This window comes from Oncorhynchus tshawytscha, linkage group LG06 (genome assembly GCF_018296145.1).
Source record: "Oncorhynchus tshawytscha isolate Ot180627B linkage group LG06, Otsh_v2.0, whole genome shotgun sequence".
NCBI lineage: Eukaryota > Metazoa > Chordata > Actinopteri > Salmoniformes > Salmonidae > Oncorhynchus > Oncorhynchus tshawytscha.
Window position 1 is genome coordinate 1063089 of NC_056434.1, and position 19666 is coordinate 1082754.

Consider the following 19666-nt stretch of genomic DNA (forward strand, 5'->3'; position numbering starts at 1 on the left):
CAATGTTTATACCTTCTTTTGTGTTGCTACCATGTAGTGTTGCTGCCATGTTGTCGTCATGGGCTGCTACCATGCTGTGCTGTCGTCTTAGGTCTCTCTTCATGTAGTGTTGTCTCTTCTGGTGATGTGTGTTTGTCATATATTTTTATTTAATTTATTTTAATCCCAGCCCCCGCAGGAGGCCTGTTGCGTCATTGTAAATAAGAATTTGTCCTTAACTGACTTGCCTAGTTAAATAAAGGTTAAATAAAAATACAACATTTAGAAAGGCACACACCTGTCTATTTAAAGGTCCCACAGTTGACAGTGCATGTCAGAGCAAAAATCCAGCCATGAGGTCAAAGGAATTGTCCGTAGAGCTCCGAGACGGCCAAACTGAGCAAACGGGGGAGAAGGTCCTCAGGGAGGTGACCAAGAACCCGACGGTCACAGACACTGCTCCAGAGTTCCTCTGTGGAGATGGGAGAACCTTCCAAAAGAACAACAATCTCTGCAGCACTCCACCAATCAGGCCTTTATGGTAGAGTGGTCAGACGGAAGCCACTCCTCAGTAAAAACTTGGAGTTTGTCAAAAGGCACCTAAAGAACTCTCAGACCATGAGAAACAAGATTCTCTGGTCTGATGAAACCAGATTTAATTATTTGGCCCTAAAAGCCAAGCTTCACGTCTGGAGGAAACCTGGCACCATCCCTACCGTGAAACCTGGTGGCAGCATCATGCTGTGGGGATGTTTTTCAGCCGCAGGGACTGGGATACTAGTCAGGATCAAGGGAAAGATGAACAGAACAAAGTACAGAGAGATCCTTGAAGAAAACCAGCTCAGGACCTCAGCCTGGGAGACGAAGGTTCACCTTCCAACAGGACAACGCAGGAGTGGCTTCGGGGCAAGTCTATGAATGTCCTTGACTGGCCCAGCCAGAGCCCGGACTTGAACCCAATCTAACATCTCTGGAGACCTGAAAATAGCTGTGCAGCGATGCTCCCCATCCAACCTGACAGAGCTTGAGAAAGGGAGAAACTCTCCAAATACAGGCATGCTAAGCTTGTGGCGTCATACCCAAGAAGACCTGTTATTGCTTTGTCATTATAGTGTGAAGTCTATCCTTGGTCGCCTCCAGTTTCCTTGCCAACACATCAGAGAGAAGTGAGGAAATGTGATGATGATTTGAGAGAACAAGGAGAGGCTTTAGAGCATGGGTGTCAAACTCTGGCCCGCGGGCCAAATTTGGCCAGCGGGGTAATTATATTTGGCCCGCGAGACAATACCAAATTACTACTAGAGCTGGCCCGCCGGTATTATACAGCGCATTCACCACTAATACTACGAATCCCATAATGCTCTGCTGTTTTCGCGCGCCAATCAGGACAGGACCCAGAAACGCTCTCTCCTCTGTGACAGTAGTCATAGCAACATAGACGCTACAACTGTCAGCGAGCTAACCCTTCCCAAAAATGGTGAAAAGAAAGGCAGAAAACAGGAGCTTTCTGGACAAGTGGGAGGCAGAATATCTGTTTACACATGTAAAAGACAAACCTGTTTGTCTTGTTTGTGGAGTCAACGTGGCTGTAAGTAAGGAGTACAACATTAGACGACACTATGAAACGAAACACCATGACAAATACAAGGACCTGGACATGACTCAAAGGAGCCAGAAAGTAGAGGAGATGAAAAGAAGTTTGGTTTCACAACAGAATATGTTTAAAAAAGCCACATCACAAAGCGAGGCTGCTGTAAAGGCTAGTTATATAGTGGCAGCAGAGATCGCAAAATCAGCCCGGCCCTTTAATGAGGGAGAGTTCATGAAAAAGTGCATGATGAAGGTTTGTGACCTCGTATGCCCAGAGAAAAAACAAGCATTTTCAAACGTGAGCCTGAGCAGGAACACAGTAGCTGATCGCACATGTGATCTTGCCACCAATCTGTATGACCAAGCAGATGGAAAAGGGAAAAGATTTTGTTGCGTTCTCCCTCGCTGTGGATGAGAGCTGCGACGCATCTGATACTGCTCAGCTGTCAGTCTTCATCCGTGGAGTGGACTCAAATCTGTGTGTTACGGAGGAGCTATTAGGATTCAAATCAATGCATGGCACAACCACAGGAAAGGAAATCTTTGAGGAGGTTTCCAAATGTGTAACTGAAATAAAGCTGCCGTGGGATAAACTCGTTGGATTAACGACAGATGGTGCGCCAGCGATGTGCGGTAAAAAGAGTGGACTGGTGGGCATGGTTCGGGAGAAGATGCGGGAAGAGAACTGTGCAGGTGAGCTAACTGTTTACCACTGCATCATACATCAGGAAGCACTGTGTGCCAAAGCCCTAAAGATGGAACATGTTATGACCACAGTAACACAGGTAGTTAACTTTATAAGAGCCAAAGGTCTAAATCACCGCCAGTTTAAATCTTTTCTGGAGGAGTGTGGTTCGGAATACGCAGACGTGCCGTATCACACAGAGGTGAGATGGCTAAGCAGAGGAAAAGTACTGAACAGATGTTTCGAGCTGCGTGAGGAAATATGTCAATTCCTGGAAACCAAAGGGAAGGATACAGCAGAGCTCCGGGAGCAAAAGTTCCTGTGTGAGCTGGCCTTTCTCTGTGACATCTCGAGCCATCTCGATGCGCTGAACCTGCAGCTTCAGGGGCGGGGACGCATCATCACAGACATGTACGCTGCAGTGAGGGCCTTCAAAACTAAACTGTGCCTGTGGGAGAATCAGATGCTGCAAGGAAACCCTTGCCATTTTCCCTGCTGCCAATCCATAAAAGCGCAGATCTCTACCGCCGTGTTCCCATGCGCACAGTTTGCTGAAAAACTCAGTGTTCTCACCGCTGAGTTTAGCCGGCGATTTGCCGACTTCGATGCCCAGAAATGCAAGTTTGAACTGCTTAGTAATCCCTTCGCAGTTGATGTGGAAAATGCACCAACCAACATCCAAATGGAGCTGATTGAACTCCAGTGCAACGACACGCTGAAGTCAAAGTATGATGCTGTGGGCGCCGCACAGTTTCCACGGTTCATCCCTGACACAATGCCTCAGCTCCGCACCCAAGCTGCTCAGATGCTCTCCATGTTCGGCAGCACTTATCTATGCGAGCAACTTTTCTCCTCGATGAAGATGACCAAAACAACTCACAGGAGACGTCTGACTGATGAACATCTTCGCTCGATACTGAGGATTTCTTCAGCTCAGAGCTTGAGCCCAGACATTGATGAACTAGCATCCAAGAAGAGATGCCAGGTATCTGGCTTGGGCACATCAGATTAGACCAGTGTGCAATAATTAACGTTTTCTTTATGCACTTTTTCTTGCTACAAGGCATGGGCTTGAATGGTTGATTGATTTATGATCATTTTATTTGTAAAATTATTAGCCAGTGGAAAAAGTTTATTTTGGTATTTAAATCAGAAGGCTGCAAATAGAAGAGAGGCATACAAATTCTATTTAAATTTTATTTATTTAATAAATGAATGCCATTGATGTGTTTTTTCATTTGAAATTCGATTTTGCATGTCTCCACTATTAAATTATATATTGTATGGTAATAAGCGATGCTTGTTCCATATTCAATGTTAAAGCAAAACTTGTTTGGGTCCATATTAAAAGGTTAATTTGTTAGCATTCAATGTTGGCCCGTGACTTTGTTCAGGTTTTACATTTTGGCCCACTGGGTATTTGAGTTTGACACCCCTGCTTTAGAGAAACAGGCTAAAACAATGCCCACCCCCACACACACGTCCTAGCTAATGTTCCTCTTCTCTACCCCCCATTACCCATGTGCCCTAGCTAATGTTCTTCTCCCCCCACCATTACCCATGTGTCCTAGCTAATGTTCTCCTCCCCCACCATTACCCATGTGTCCTAGCTAATGTTCTTCTCCCCCACCATTACCCATGTGTCCTAGCTAATGTTCTTCTCCCCCCCACCATTACCCATGTGTCCTAGCTAATGTTCTTCTCCCCCCACCATTACCCATGTGTCCTAGCTAATGTTCTTCTCTACCCCACCATTACCCATGTGCCCTAGCTAATGTTCTTCTCCCCCACCATTACCCATGTGCCCTAGCTAATGTTCTTCTCTACCCCACCATTACCCATGTGCCCTAGCTAATGTTCTTCTCCCCCCACCATTACCCATGTGTCCTAGCTAATGTTCTTCTCCCCCACCATTACCCATGTGTCCCAAAATCACTGATTTAGCTTATTTTTTTTTACACCTTTATTTAATCTTTATTTAACTAGACAAGTCAGTTAAGAACACGTTCTTATTTTCAATGATGGCCTAGGAACGGTGGGTTAACTGCCTTGTTCAGGGGCAGAATGACAGATGTTTACCTTGTCAGCTCTGGGATTCAATCTTGCAACCTTACAGTTAACTAGTCCAACGCTCTAACCACCTGCCTCACAAGGAGCCTGCCTTCTACGCAAATACAGTAAGAAGCCAAGGTAAGTTGCTAGCTAGCATTAAACTTAATAATAATCACTAGTTAACTACACGTGGTTGATGATATTACTAGTTTATCTAGCGTGTCCCGCATTGCATATAATCGATGCGGTGCATATCGTTGCTCCAATGTGTACCTAACCATAAACAGCAATGCCTTTCTTAAAATCAATACACAGAAGTATATATTTTTAAACCTGCATATTTAGCTAAAAGAAATCCAGGTTAGCAGGCAATATTAACCAGGTGAAATTGTGTCAGTTCTCTTGCGTTCATTGCACGCGGAGTCAGGGTATATGCAACAGTTTGGGCCGCCTGGCTCATTGCGAACTAATTTGCCAGTAATAATAATAAAAGTCTTGTTTTTGAGACAATAGTTTCCGGATTCAACCAGATCAATGACCTACGGCTCGTATTTCTGTGTGTTATTATGTTATAACTAAGTCTATGATTTGATAGAACAGTCTGACTGAGCGATGGTAGGCAGCAGCAGGTTCATAAGCATTCATTCAAACAGCACTTTCGTGCATTTTGCCAGCAGCTCTGCTGTTTATGACTTCAAGCGTATCAACTCCCGATATTAGGCTGGTGTAACGATGTGATGCGAAATGGCTAGCTAGTTAGCGGGGTGCGTGCTAATAGCGTTTCAAACGTCACTCGCTCTGAGACTTGGAGTGGTTGTTCCCCTTGCTCTGCATGGGTAACGCTGCTTCGAGGGTGGCTGTTGTCGTTGTGTTCCTGGTTCGAGCCCAGGGAGGAGAGAGACGGAAGCTATACTGTAACACTGGCAATACTAAAGTGCCTATAAGAACATCCAATAGTCAAAGGTTAATGAAATACAAATGGTAGAGAGAAATAGTCCTATAATTCCTATAATAACTACAACCTAAAACTTCTTACCTTGGAATATTGAAGTCTCATGTTAAAAGGAACCACCAGCTTTCATATGTTCTCATGTTCTGAGCAAGGAACTGAAACATTAGCTTTCTTACATAGCACATATTGCACTTTTACTTTCTTCTCTAAAACTTTGTTTTTGCATTATTTAAACCAAATTGAACATGTTTCATTATTTATTTGAGGCTAAATTGATTTTATTGATGTATCATATTAAGTTAAAATAAGTGTTCATTGAGTATTGTTGTAATTGTCATTATTACAAATAAAAATTTTAAAAAATTGTCTGATTAATCGGTATCGGCTTTTTTCGGTCCTCCAATAAATCGGTATCGGCGTTGAAAAATCATAATCGGTCGACCTCTAGTCCTTACCCATGTGTCCCAGCTCAGCATTGAGTCCTTACCCATGTGTCCCAGCTCAGCGTTGAGTCCTTACCCATGTGTCCCAGCTCAGCGTTGAGTCCTTACCCATGTGTTCCAGCTCAGCGTTGAGTGCCTGCAGCCAGTAGAGGTCCATGTTATCCAGGTCATAAGAGCACATGGCCTCAGCCAGCTCCTTGATGTTAACGTAACCCGTCTCTGTAGAGGCCTGGCTCCAACACTGGATATACCTCTTCTGTAGGGTGAACAACACCTCCTTAGGCTTCTCCTCTATGTTCCTACAGACAGACGCACACAGACACAATGAGAGGCTAGCAGTGGCTATTACTCAGAGAAATCAGCATCTTGAGGTACAGAGACTAGTGGAGGCGTGATTACCTGATGGAGGGCTGTGGGATGGTTTCAGGGAAGGCCGGCACCTGCACCCCCTTCTCCCACTCCTGTCTCCAGGTGTCCCCCAGCAGGTAATAGTCTTCAGGGGAGACATGGTGAGAGTCTGGCAGCTTCATGGCACTGATCAGGTCTTTCCTGAACACCTAGAGAGGAGGAGAGGAGACACAAATACACACATTACATTGTCTGTGTCCCAATTGATAACCTATTCCCTACATAGTCCACTACTTTTGACCAGAGCCCTGTGGGGAATAGGGTGCCATTTGGGACAAAACACTCCGGAAGCTGACGTGAGGTGTGCAGGACAGGAACGGCAGCATGGCGTACCTCTGCTGGTTTCTTGGGCACGGAGGCAGGGGTTCCAGGTTTACTTCCATACTTGTTAGAGGAGCAGAAGGAGGTGGAAGGACCTGGGGAGTACAAGGTAGAGGGGGAGGGGGGGGTTAGAGAGAGGTAGAACGAGGTGGTAGAACGAGGTAGAGGGGAGGGGGTAGAGAGAGGCAGAGGAGGGTATAGAAGGGTTAGAGGTAGAGGGAGGGGGCAGAGAGAGGTAGATGGAGGGAGGGGGGGCAGAGAGAGGTTTAAGGCATTTGCCTTCTTCCCATCTGGAACAATTCGTACAAATATTATGACATTGTGATGTTTTTATTCGATTTGGTCTTCGGCAAAGTTTTTCCCCCAGCCTGCATCCAAAGTCTACACCACCTTGTGATTGGTTAACAGGAGGGATTCTCCAATGAAGTGGGTGGTCATTCAACAAGACACTAATCGTTTCCACTTGAGAAATACTGAACCAAACATCTGATGACTAAGAGCTCCTCGGCAACAACTTCAAAATGAATGACAGATTTCTTGAGATATCTTAGATTAATTCGGATTATTTTGAGAATTTGTATACTGGATACGGCGTCCCAAGATGGACAAATAGTACTATTGCAGTTTAAAATCATTTTTCAAGCGAAGGTCTTTTAAGGGAGTATGTGACTGGTTCAGTTCACTCCGAACTCGCCGACATAAAGTACGCGGAAGGCTTTAGCGAGAGGAAGAGGGGGTAGAGCGGTTCATGTTAAAAAACATTTAAAGCCTTTCTCTGTTTACAGACAGCATGTTATTCTGAATGACTGTCGTGGGTTTCATCATGTCATGATGTAAAGACAGTTGGAACTCACTCTCATTGTCAGAACTGTCACTGCTGCTTGAAGACCTGAGCCGTTTCATCCTGATGGATCCTACAGGGAGAAGAGGAGACATCAGAGGTAGAAGACATGACAGAGCTAAGAGCCAGCTTGCAGAATGGGGCCTTTGTACTAGCGTCAACTTAGAAACATTCAGGGGAGCATTAGGCCTCCATCAGATCCGCAGCGTAAAATTCTGCAGTCAAACTTTCTTCATTATGTAATCTAACCATTCACCTTCTGATTCTATTTCTGTCAAGTCTACACATACAGTTTGATGCATAGGTTGGATTTATGCAACGTGGGCACCACACAGGACATACTGCAACTGCCTCTGCAGGGCACACACGCTGCAGGGCACACACGCTGCAGGGCACACACGCTGCAGGGCACACACGCTGCAGGGCACACACGCTGCAGGGCACACACGCTGCAGGGCACACACGCTGCAGGGCACACACGCTGCAGGGGACACACGCTGCAGGGGACACACGCTGCAGGGCACACACGCTGCAGGGCACACACGCTGCAGGGGACACACGCTGCAGGGGACACACGCTGCAGGGCACACACGCTGCAGGGCACACGCTGCAGGGCACACGCTGCAGGGCACACGCTGCAAGGCACACGCTGCAAGGCACACGCAACATTCCATTGTAAATGTATTTACTTCCGGTGTACCAAAATGCAGTGACTCTGTCGGTGTCATCGAGGCGTTTGCCTACAAAACGTATGTCTGCATTAGATACAGTCCCTTCAAAAAGTTGTCACACCCCTCGACTTTGAACACATTCTGTTGTTACAAGGTGGAATTAAAATGGATTTAAATTTGTAATTTTTCGTCAACGATCTACACAAAACACTCTAATGTCAAAGTGGAAGAAAAATTCTAAAATATTAAAAATAAAAAAACAAATACATCTTGATTAGGGAAGTATTCAACTCCGAGTCACCATGTTGGAATCACCTTTGGCAGTGATACATCAGAGTGTTTCTGCGTAAGTTTAAGAGCTTTGCACACCTGGATTGTACAATATTTGCACATTATTCGTTACATTCCTCAAGCTCTGTAAAGCTGCTTGTTGACCATTGCTAGACCGCACTTTTCAAGCCATAGATTTTCAAGCCAACTAGCGAGGCCACTCAGGAACATTCGATGTCCAAAGTGCAATTAATAACTGTCATCATGAAGTGCTTTGAGAGACTAGTCAAGGATCATATCACCTCCACCTTACCTGACACCCACTTCAATTTGCTTACCGCCCCAAAAGATCCACAGACGACGCAATTTCCATCACACTGCACAGTGCTCTGTCCCATTCGACATGAGGCACATCTATGTAACAATGCTTTTCATTGACTATAGCTCAGCATTCAACACCATAGTACCCTCCAAGCTCATCATTAAGCTTGAGTCCCTGGGTCTGAACCCGCCCTGTGCAATTGGGTCCTGGACTTCCTAACGGGTCACCCCCAGGTGGTGAAGGTAGGAAACAACACCTCCACTTCGCTGATCCTCAACACTGGGGCCCCACAAGGGTGCGTGCTCAGCCCCCTCCTGTACTCCCTGTTCACCCATGACTGCGTGGCCAAGTACGCCTCCAACTAAATCATCAAGTTTGTATACGACAACAGTGGTAGACTTAATTACCAACAACGATGAGACAGCCTACAGGGAGGAGGTGAGGGCAGGAAAATAACCTCTCACTCAATGTCAACAAAACAAAGGAGATGATTGTGGACTTCAGGAAACAGCAGAGGGAGCACCCCCCTATAGACATCGATGGGACTGCAGTGGAGAAGGTGGAAAGCTTCAAGTTCCTCGGCGTACACATCACGGACAAACTGAAATGGTCCACCCACACAGACAGTGTGGTGAAGGCACAACACCGCCTGTTCAACCTCAGAAGAAATTTGGCTTAAAACCTAAAACGCTAACTTTCACAGATGCACAATCGAGAGCATCCTGTTGGGCTGGATCACAGCCTGGTACGGCAACTGCTCCGCCCGCAACCGCAAGGCTCTCCAGAGGGTAGTGAGGTCTGCACAATGCATCACCGGGCGCAAACTACCTGCCCTTCAGGACACCTACACCATCCGATGTCATAGGAAGGCCAAAATATCAATGACATCAACCACCCGAGCCACTGCCTGTTCACCCCGCTATCATCCAGAAGGCGAGGTCAGTACAGGTGCATCAAAGCAGGGACCGAGAGACTGAAAAACAGCTTCTATCTCAAGGCCATCAGACTGCTAAACAGCCATCTCCAACACATCAGAGGCGGCTGCCTACAGACATAGATTAGGAATCACTGGCCACATTTATAAATGGATCACTAGCCACTTCAATAATGATCCGTATCTTGCATTTCTGATCGCATATGTATAAACTGCCCTCCACACTATTCTACAGTATCTTAGTCACTTTTAAATTGTGTTTACATATTGCATCACCCATTTCATATGTATATACGGTATTGCATTCTATACTACACCACTGACTGTTAAACTGTTAAACAGCCATCTCCAGCACATCAGAGGCTGCTGCCTATAGACATAGATTAGGAATCACTGGCCACTTTAATAATGTCTCCATATCTTGCATTACTCATCTCATATGTTTAAACTGTACTCTATACTAGAGTATCTTAATCACTAATTGTTTGTAAATAGTGCATCTCCCAACTCATATACAGTTGAAGTGGGAAGTTGACAAACTAGTTTTAATGACTCCAACCTAAGTGTTTCAACCACTCCACAAATCTCTTGTAAACAAACTATAGTTTTGGCAAGTCGGTTAGGACATCAACTGTGTGCTTGACACAAGTAAGTTTTCCAACAACTGTTTACAGACAGATTATTTCACTTATAACTCACAATTCCAGTGGGTCAGAAGTTTACATACACTAAATTGACTGTGCCTTTAAACAGTTTGGAAAATTCCAGAAAATGATGTCATGGCTCTAGACGCTTCTGATAGGCTAATTGACATCATTTGATTCAATTGGAGGTGCAGCTGTGGATGTATTTCAAGGCATATCTTCAAACTCAGTGCCTCTTTGCTTGACATCATGGGAAAATCAAAAGAAATCAGCCAAGACATCAGAAAAAAATATTGTAGACCTCCACAAGTCTGGTTCCTCCTCGGGAGCAATTTCCAAACTCCTGAATGTACCACGTTCATCTGTACAAACAATAGTACGCAAGTATAAACACCATGGGACCACGCAGCCGTCATACAGCTCAGGAAGGAGAAGCATTCTGTCTCCTAGAGATGAACGTACATTGGTGCGAAAAGTACAAATCATTCCCAGAACAATAGCAAAGGACCTTGTGAAGATGCTGGAGGAAACAGGTACAAAAATATCTATATCCACAGTAAAACGAGTCCTATATCGACATAACCTGAAAGGTCGCTCAGCAAGGAAGAAGAAAGGTCTTAGTTTCTGGCCATTTTGAGCCTGTAATCGAACCCACAAATGCTGATGCTCCAGATACTCAACTAGTCTAAAGAAGGCCAGTTTTATTGCTTCTTTAATCAGAACAACAGTTTTCAGCTGTGTTAACATAATTGCAAAAGTGTTTTCGAATGAGCAATTAGCATTTTAAAATGGTAAACTTGGATTAGCTAACACAATGTGCCATTGGAACACAGGAGTGATGGTTGCTGATAATGGGCCTCTGTACACCTATGTAGATATTCCATTAAAAATCTGCCGTTTCCAGCTAAAGTAGTCATTTACAACATTAAATGTCTACACTGTATTTCTGATCAATTTGATGTTATTTTAAAATTGACTTAAATTTTTATATGTTTCTCTTTCAAAAACAAGGACATTTCTAAGTGACACTAAACTTTTGAATGGTAGTGTATGTATATATATTTTTAATCTCAGATTTACATGTTTTGGGGGATATATGTTGTGAAACTTAAGATATTACTGCAGTTTCGGAGCTTGAAGCACAAGCATTTCACTACACCCACAATAATATCTACTAAACACGTGTGACAAATAAAAATGGATTTGAAATTCACTGCTGGACTGAGGGACCTTACAGATAATTGTGTGTGGGGTAGAGAGATGAGGGACCTTACAGATAATTGTATGTGTGGGGTAGAAGGTTCCAAAGACCGTCAAGTACATCACTCACCATAAATGTCAAGTCAAAAAGCATGCTAGAGTTTCTCTGGTGACCTCCAACCAACCTCTTCTCATCCCTGTCTAGAACGGTAATTACAGAAACAGGACAGGGTTACAGCTGCGTAGCAAACACTGACTGGACCCGAGAACGGAACCTTATTCTAGACTACTTATCAGAGCATGGACCCTGATGAGTCACTGACTTGTCTGGCTGGTTGTTAGATTAATATGTGCTCTGGCTGCTGGAAGCTCCCTGGGTGGAACAGCAGCAACACATACTGGTAGTATACAGGAGCTGTGATACTGATGATCAGTCAGGTACACACACAGCAGAGGTACTGAGCTGCTGCTACTACTACTACTACTACTACTACTTGTGCTGCTACTACTACTACTACTACTACTACTACTACTACTACTACTACTACTACCACCAGTGCTGCTATGACTACTACCACCAGTCCTGCTGCTACTACTACTACTACCACCACCAGTGCTGCTGCCACCAGTGCTGCTGCTACTACTACCAGTGCTGCTGCTACTACTACTACCAGTGCTGCTGCTACTACTACTACTACTGCTGCTGCTGCTACTACCAGTGCTGCTGCTGCTACTACTACCAGTGCTGCTGCTGCTACTACTACTACCAGTGCTGCTGCTGCTACTACTACTACTACTACTACTACTACTACTACTACCAGTGCTGCTGCTACTACTACTACTACTACCAGCGCTGCTGCTGCTACTACTACTACCAGCTGCTGCTGCTGCTACTACTACTACCAGCGCTGCTGCTGCTACTGCTACTACCAGTGCTACCTGTGCTGCTGCTGCTACTACTACTACTACTACCAGTGCTGCTGCTACTGCTACCAGTGCTGCTGCTGCTACTACTACTACCAGTGCTGCTGCTGCTACTACTACTACTACTGCTACTACTACTACCACCAGTGCTGCTGCTGCTACTACTACTACTACTACTACTGCTACTACTACTACCACCAGTGCTGCTGCTGCTACTACTACCACCAGTGCTGCTGCTGCTGCTGCTACCAGTGTTACCACCAGTGCTGCTGCTACTACTACCACCAGTGCTGCTGCTGCTACTACTACTACTACTACTACTACTGCTACTACTACTACTACTACTGCTGCTACTACTACTACTACTACTACCAGTGCTGCCGGTTAACTGCTACTACTACCAGTGCTGCTGCTGCTACTACTACCAGTGCTGCTGCTGCTACTACTACTACTACCAGTGCTGCTGCTACTACTACTACTACCACCAGTGCTGCTGCTACTACTACTACTACCACCAGTGCTGCTGCTACTACTACTACTACTACTACTACTACCACCAGTGCTGCTGCTACTACTACTACTACTACTACTACCACCAGTGCTGCTGCTACTACTACTACTACCACCAGTGCTGCTGCTACTACTACTACTACCACCAGTGCTGCTGCTACTACTACCACCAGTGCTGCTGCTGCTACTACTACTACTACCACCAGTGCTGCTGCTACTACTACTACCACCAGTGCTGCTGCTACTACTACTACCACCAGTGCTGCTGCTACTACTACTACCACCAGTGCTGCTACTAATACTACTACCACCAGTGCTGCTGCTAATACTACTACCACCAGTGCTGCTGCTACTACTACCACCACCAGTGCTGCTGCTAATACTACTACCACCAGTGCTGCTACTACCACTACTACCACCAGTGCTGCTGCTACCACCACCACCAGTGCTGCTGCTACTGCCACCACCAGTGCTACTACTACTACCACCACCAGTGCTACTACTATTACTACCACCACCAGTGCTACTACCACTACTACCACCACCAGTGCTACTACCACTACTACCACCACCAGTGCTACTACCACTACTACCACCACCAGTGCTGCTACTACTACTACTACCACCAGTGCTACTACTACTACTACTACTACCAGTGCTACTACTACTACCAGTGCTACTACTACTAGTGCTGCTGCTACTACTACCACCAGTGCTACTACTACTACTACTACTACTACCACCACCAGTGCTACTACTACTACTACCACCAGTGCTACTACTACTACTACTACTACCACCAGTGCTACTACTACTACCACCAGTGCTACTACTACTACTACTACCACCAGTGCTGCTACTACTACCACCACCAGTGCTGCTACTACTACCACCACCAGTGCTGCTACTACTACCACCACCAGTGCTGCTACTACCACCACCAGTGCTGCTACTACCACCACCAGTGCTACTACTACCACCACCAGTGCTGCTACTACCACTACGACCACCACCAGTGCTGCTACTACCACTACGACCACCACCAGTGCTGCTACTACTACTACCACCAGTGCTACTACTGCTACTACCACCAGTGCTACTACTGCTACTACCACCAGTGCTACTACTGCTACTACCACCAGTGCTACTACTATCACCAGTGCTACTACTACTACTACCACCAGTGCTGCTACTACCACCAGTGCTGCTACTACTACCAGTGCTGCTACTACTACCACTACTACCACCAGTGCTACTACTACTACTACTACCACCAGTGCTGCTACTACTACTACCAGTGCTGCTACTACTACTACCACCACCAGTGCTGCTACTACTACTACCACCACCAGTGCTGCTACTACTACTACCACCACCAGTGCTGCTACTACTACTACCACCACCACCAGTGCTGCTACTACTACCAACCAGTGCTACTACTGCTACTACCACCAGTGCTACTACTGCTACTACCACCAGTGCTACTACTACTACTACCACCAGTGCTGCTACTACCACCAGTGCTGATACTACTACTGCCAGTGCTGCTACTACTACCACTACTACCACCAGTGCTGCTACTACTACTACCACCACCACCACCAGTGCTGCTACTACTACTACCACCACCAGTGCTGCTGCTACTACCACCACCACCACCACCAGTGCTGCTACTACTACCACCACCACCACCAGTGCTGCTACTACTACCACCACCACCAGTGCTGCTACTACTACCACCACCACCACCAGTGCTGCTACTACTACCACCACCACCACCAGTGCTGCTACTACTACTACCACCACCACCACCACCAGTGCTGCTACTACTACTACCACCACCACCACCACCAGTGCTGCTACTACTACCACCACCACCACCACCAGTGCTGCTACTACCACCACCACCACCACCAGTGCTGCTACTACCACCACCACCACCAGTGCTGCTACTACTACCACCACCACCAGTGCTGCTACTACTACCACCACCACCAGTGCTGCTACTACTACCACCACCACCAGTGCTGCTACTACTACCACCACCACCAGTGCTGCTACTACTACCACCACCACCAGTGCTGCTACTACTACCACCACCACCAGTGCTGCTACTACTACCACCACCACCAGTGCTGCTACTACTACCACCACCACCAGTGCTGCTACTACTACCACCACCACCAGTGCTGCTACTACTACCACCACCACCAGTGCTGCTACTACTACCACCACCACCACCACCACCAGTGCTGCTACTACTACCACCACCACCACCACCAGTGCTGCTACTACTACCACCACCACCACCACCACCACCAGTGCTGCTACTACTACCACCACCACCACCAGTGCTGCTACTACTACAACCACCACCACCAGTGCTGCTACTACTACCACCACCACCAGTGCTGCTACTACTACCACCACCACCAGTGCTGCTACTACTACCACCACCACCACCACCCACCAGTGCTGCTACTACTACCACCACCACCACCAGTGCTGCTACTACTACCACCACCACCACCAGTGCTGCTACTACCACTACGACCACCACCAGTGCTGCTACTACTACCACCACCAGTGCTGCTACTACTACCACCACCAGTGCTGCTACTGCCACCACCAGTGCTGCTGCTACTACCACCACCAGTGCTGCTACTACTACCACCACCAGTGCTGCTACTACTACCACCACCAGTGCTGCTACTACTACCACCACCAGTGCTGCTACTACTACCACCACCAGTGCTGCTACTACTACCACCACCAGTGCTGCTACTACTACCACCACCAGTGCTGCTACTACTACCACCACCAGTGCTGCTACTACTACCACCACCAGTGCTGCTACTACTACCACCACCAGTGCTGCTACTACTACCACCACCAGTGCTGCTACTACTACCACCACCAGTGCTGCTACTACTACCACCAGTGCTGCTACTACCACCCAGTGCTGCTACTGCCACCAGTGCTACTACCACCACCAGTGCTGCTACTACCACTACGACCACCACCAGTGCTGCTACTGCTGCACTACTACGACCACCACCAGTGCTGCTACTACCACTACGACCACCACCAGTGCTGCTGCTACCACTGCGACCACCACCAGTGCTGCTGCTACCACTACGACCACCACCAGTGCTGCTACTACCACTACGACCACCACCAGTGCTGCTACTACCACTACGACCACCACCAGTGCTGCTACTACTACCACCACCACCACCAGTGCTGCTACTACTACCACCACCACCACCAGTGCTGCTACTACTACCACCACCACCAGTGCTGCTACTACTACCACCACCACCACCACCAGTGCTGCTACTGCTACTACCACCACCACCACCAGTGCTGCTACTACTACCACCACCACCACCAGTGCTGCTGCTACTACCACCACCACCAGTGATGCTACTACTACCACCACCAGTGCTGCTACTACTACCACCACCAGTGCTGCTACTACTACCACCACCACCAGTGCTGCTACTACTACCACCACCACCACCAGTGCTGCTACTACTACCACCACCACCACCAGTGCTGCTACTACTACCACCACCACCACCAGTGCTGCTACTACCACCACCACCAGTGCTGCTACTACTACCACCACCACCACCAGTGCTGCTACTACTACCACCACCACCACCACCAGTGCTGCTACTACCACCACCACCAGTGCTGCTACTACTACCACCACCACCACCACCAGTGCTGCTACTACTACCACCACCACCAGTGCTGCTACTACTACCACCACCACCACCACCACCAGTGCTGCTACTACTACCACCACCACCACCAGTGCTGCTACTACTACCACCACCACCACCAGTGCTGCTACTACCACCACCACCACCACCACCACCAGTGCTGCTACCACCACCACCACCACCAGTGCTGCTACTACTACCACCACCACCACCACCAGTGCTGCTACTACTACCACCACCACCACCACCAGTGCTGCTACTACTACCACCACCACCACCACCAGTGCTGCTACTACTACCACCACCACCACCACCAGTGCTGCTACTACTACCACCACCACCACCACCAGTGCTGCTACTACTACTACCACCACCACCACCAGTGCTGCTGCTACTACCACCACCACCACCACCACCAGTGCTGCTACTACTACCACCACCACCACCACCAGTGCTGCTACTACTACCACCACCACCACCACCAGTGCTGCTACTACTACCACCACCACCACCACCACCAGTGCTGCTACTACTACCACCACCACCACCACCAGTGCTGCTACTACTACCACCACCACCACCACCAGTGCTGCTACTACTACCACCACCACCACCACCAGTGCTGCTACTACTACCACCACCACCACCACCAGTGCTGCTACTACTACCACCACCAGTGCTGCTACTACTACCACCACCACCACCACCACCAGTGCTGCTACTACCACCACCACCACCACCCACCAGTGCTGCTACTACTACCACCACCACCACCACCACCACCAGTGCTGCTACTACTACCACCACCACCACCAGTGCTGCTACTACTACTACCACCACCACCACCACCAGTGCTGCTACTACTACCACCACCACCACCAGTGCTGCTACTACCACTACGACCACCACCAGTGCTGCTACTACCACTACGACCACCACCAGTGCTGCTACTACCACTACGACCACCACCAGTGCTGCTACTACCACTACGACCACCACCAGTGCTGCTACTACCACTACGACCACCACCAGTGCTGCTACTACTACCACTACGACCACCACCAGTGCTGCTACTACTACCACTACTACCACCAGTGCTGCTACTACTACCACCACCACCACCAGTGCTGCTACTACTACCACCACCACCAGTGCTGCTACTACTACCACCACCACCACCACCAGTGCTGCTGCTACTACCACCACCACCACCAGTGCTGCTACTACTACCACCACCACCACCAGTGCTGCTGCTACTACCACCACCACCAGTGATGCTACTACTACCACCACCAGTGCTACTACTACTACCACCACCACCAGTGCTGCTACTACTACCACCACCACCAGTGCTGCTACTACTACCACCACCACCACCACCAGTGCTGCTACTACTACCACCACCACCACCAGTGCTGCTACTACTACCACCACCACCACCAGTGCTGCTACTACCACCACCACCAGTGCTGCTACTACTACCACCACCACCACCAGTGCTGCTACTACTACCACCACCACCACCACCAGTGCTGCTACTACCACCACCACCAGTGCTGCTACTACTACCACCACCACCACCACCAGTGCTGCTACTACTACCACCACCACCACCACCACCAGTGCTGCTACTACTACCACTACCACCACCACCAGTGCTGCTACTACTACCACCACCACCACCACCAGTGCTGCTACTACTACCACCACCACCAGTGCTGCTGCTACTACCACCACCACCACCACCAGTGCTGCTACTACTACCACCACCACCACCAGTGCTGCTACTACTACCACCACCACCACCAGTGCTGCTACTACCACCACCACCACCACCACCACCAGTGCTGCTACTACCACCACCACCACCAGTGCTGCTACTACCACCACCACCACCAGTGTGCTACTACTACCACCACCACCACCACCAGTGCTGCTACTACTACCACCACCACTGCTGCTACTACCACCACCACCACCACCAGTGCTGCTACTACTACTACCACCACCACCACCAGTGCTGCTACTACTACCACCACCACCACCACCAGTGCTGCTACTACTACCACCACCACCACCACCAGTGCTGCTACTACTACCACCACCACCACCACCAGTGCTGCTACTACTACCACCACCACCACCACCAGTGCTGCTACTACTACCACCACCACCACCACCAGTGCTGCTACTACTACCACCACCACCACCACCAGTGCTGCTACTACTACCACCACCACCACCACCAGTGCTGCTACTACTACCACCACCACCACCACCAGTGCTGCTACTACTACCACCACCACCACCACCAGTGCTGCTACTACTACCACCACCACCACCACCACCAGTGCTGCTACTACTACCACCACCACCACCACCAGTGCTGCTACTACTACCACCACCACCACCAGTGCTGCTACTACTACCACCACCACCACCAGTGCTGCTACTACTACCACCACCACCACCAGTGCTGCTACTACTACCACCACCACCACCAGTGCTGCTACTACTACCACCACCACCACCAGTGCTGCTACTACTACCACCACCACCACCAGTGCTGCTACTACCACCACCACCACCACCACCAGTGCTGCTACTACCACCACCACCACCACCACCACCACCAGTGCTGCTACTACTACTACCACCACCACCAGTGCTGCTACTACTACCACCACCACCACCAGTGCTGCTACTACTGCCACCACCACCACCAGTGCTGCTACTACCACCACCACCACCACCACCAGTGCTGCTACTACCACCACCACCACCACCACCAGTGCTGCTACTACCACCACCACCACCAGTGCTACTACCACCACCACCACCACCACCAGTGCTGCTACTACTACCACCACCACCACCACCAGTGCTGCTACTACTACCACCACCACCACCACCAGTGCTGCTACTACTACCACCACCACCACCACCAGTGCTGCTACTACTACCACCACCACCACCACCAGTGCTGTGCTACTACTACCACCACCACCACCACCAGTGCTGCTACTACTACCACCACCACCACCACCAGTGCTGCTACTACTACCACCACCACCACCACCAGTGCTGCTACTACTACCACCACCACCAGTGCTGCTACTACTACCACCACCACCACCACCACCAGTGCTGCTACTACTACCACCACCACCACCACCAGTGCTGCTACTA

General features: G+C 48.8%; 1 protein-coding gene across 1 annotated transcript in view; it reads right to left on the reverse strand.

The window, feature by feature from the left end:
- The window catches only part of LOC112252005 (protein Jade-3), a 51418-nt gene that overhangs the window by 17470 nt on the left and 14282 nt on the right, over positions 1 to 19666 (reverse strand). Inside the window, exons 2-5 of the mRNA XM_042322792.1 lie at positions 7285 to 7344; positions 6443 to 6525; positions 6101 to 6258; positions 5810 to 6000 (exon numbers count right to left, since the gene is read on the reverse strand). Of these exons, the coding sequence (XP_042178726.1) occupies positions 5810 to 6000; positions 6101 to 6258; positions 6443 to 6525; positions 7285 to 7333 (481 nt within the window). The 5' untranslated portion in view covers positions 7334 to 7344. The remainder of the gene's footprint in view (positions 1 to 5809; positions 6001 to 6100; positions 6259 to 6442; positions 6526 to 7284; positions 7345 to 19666) is intronic.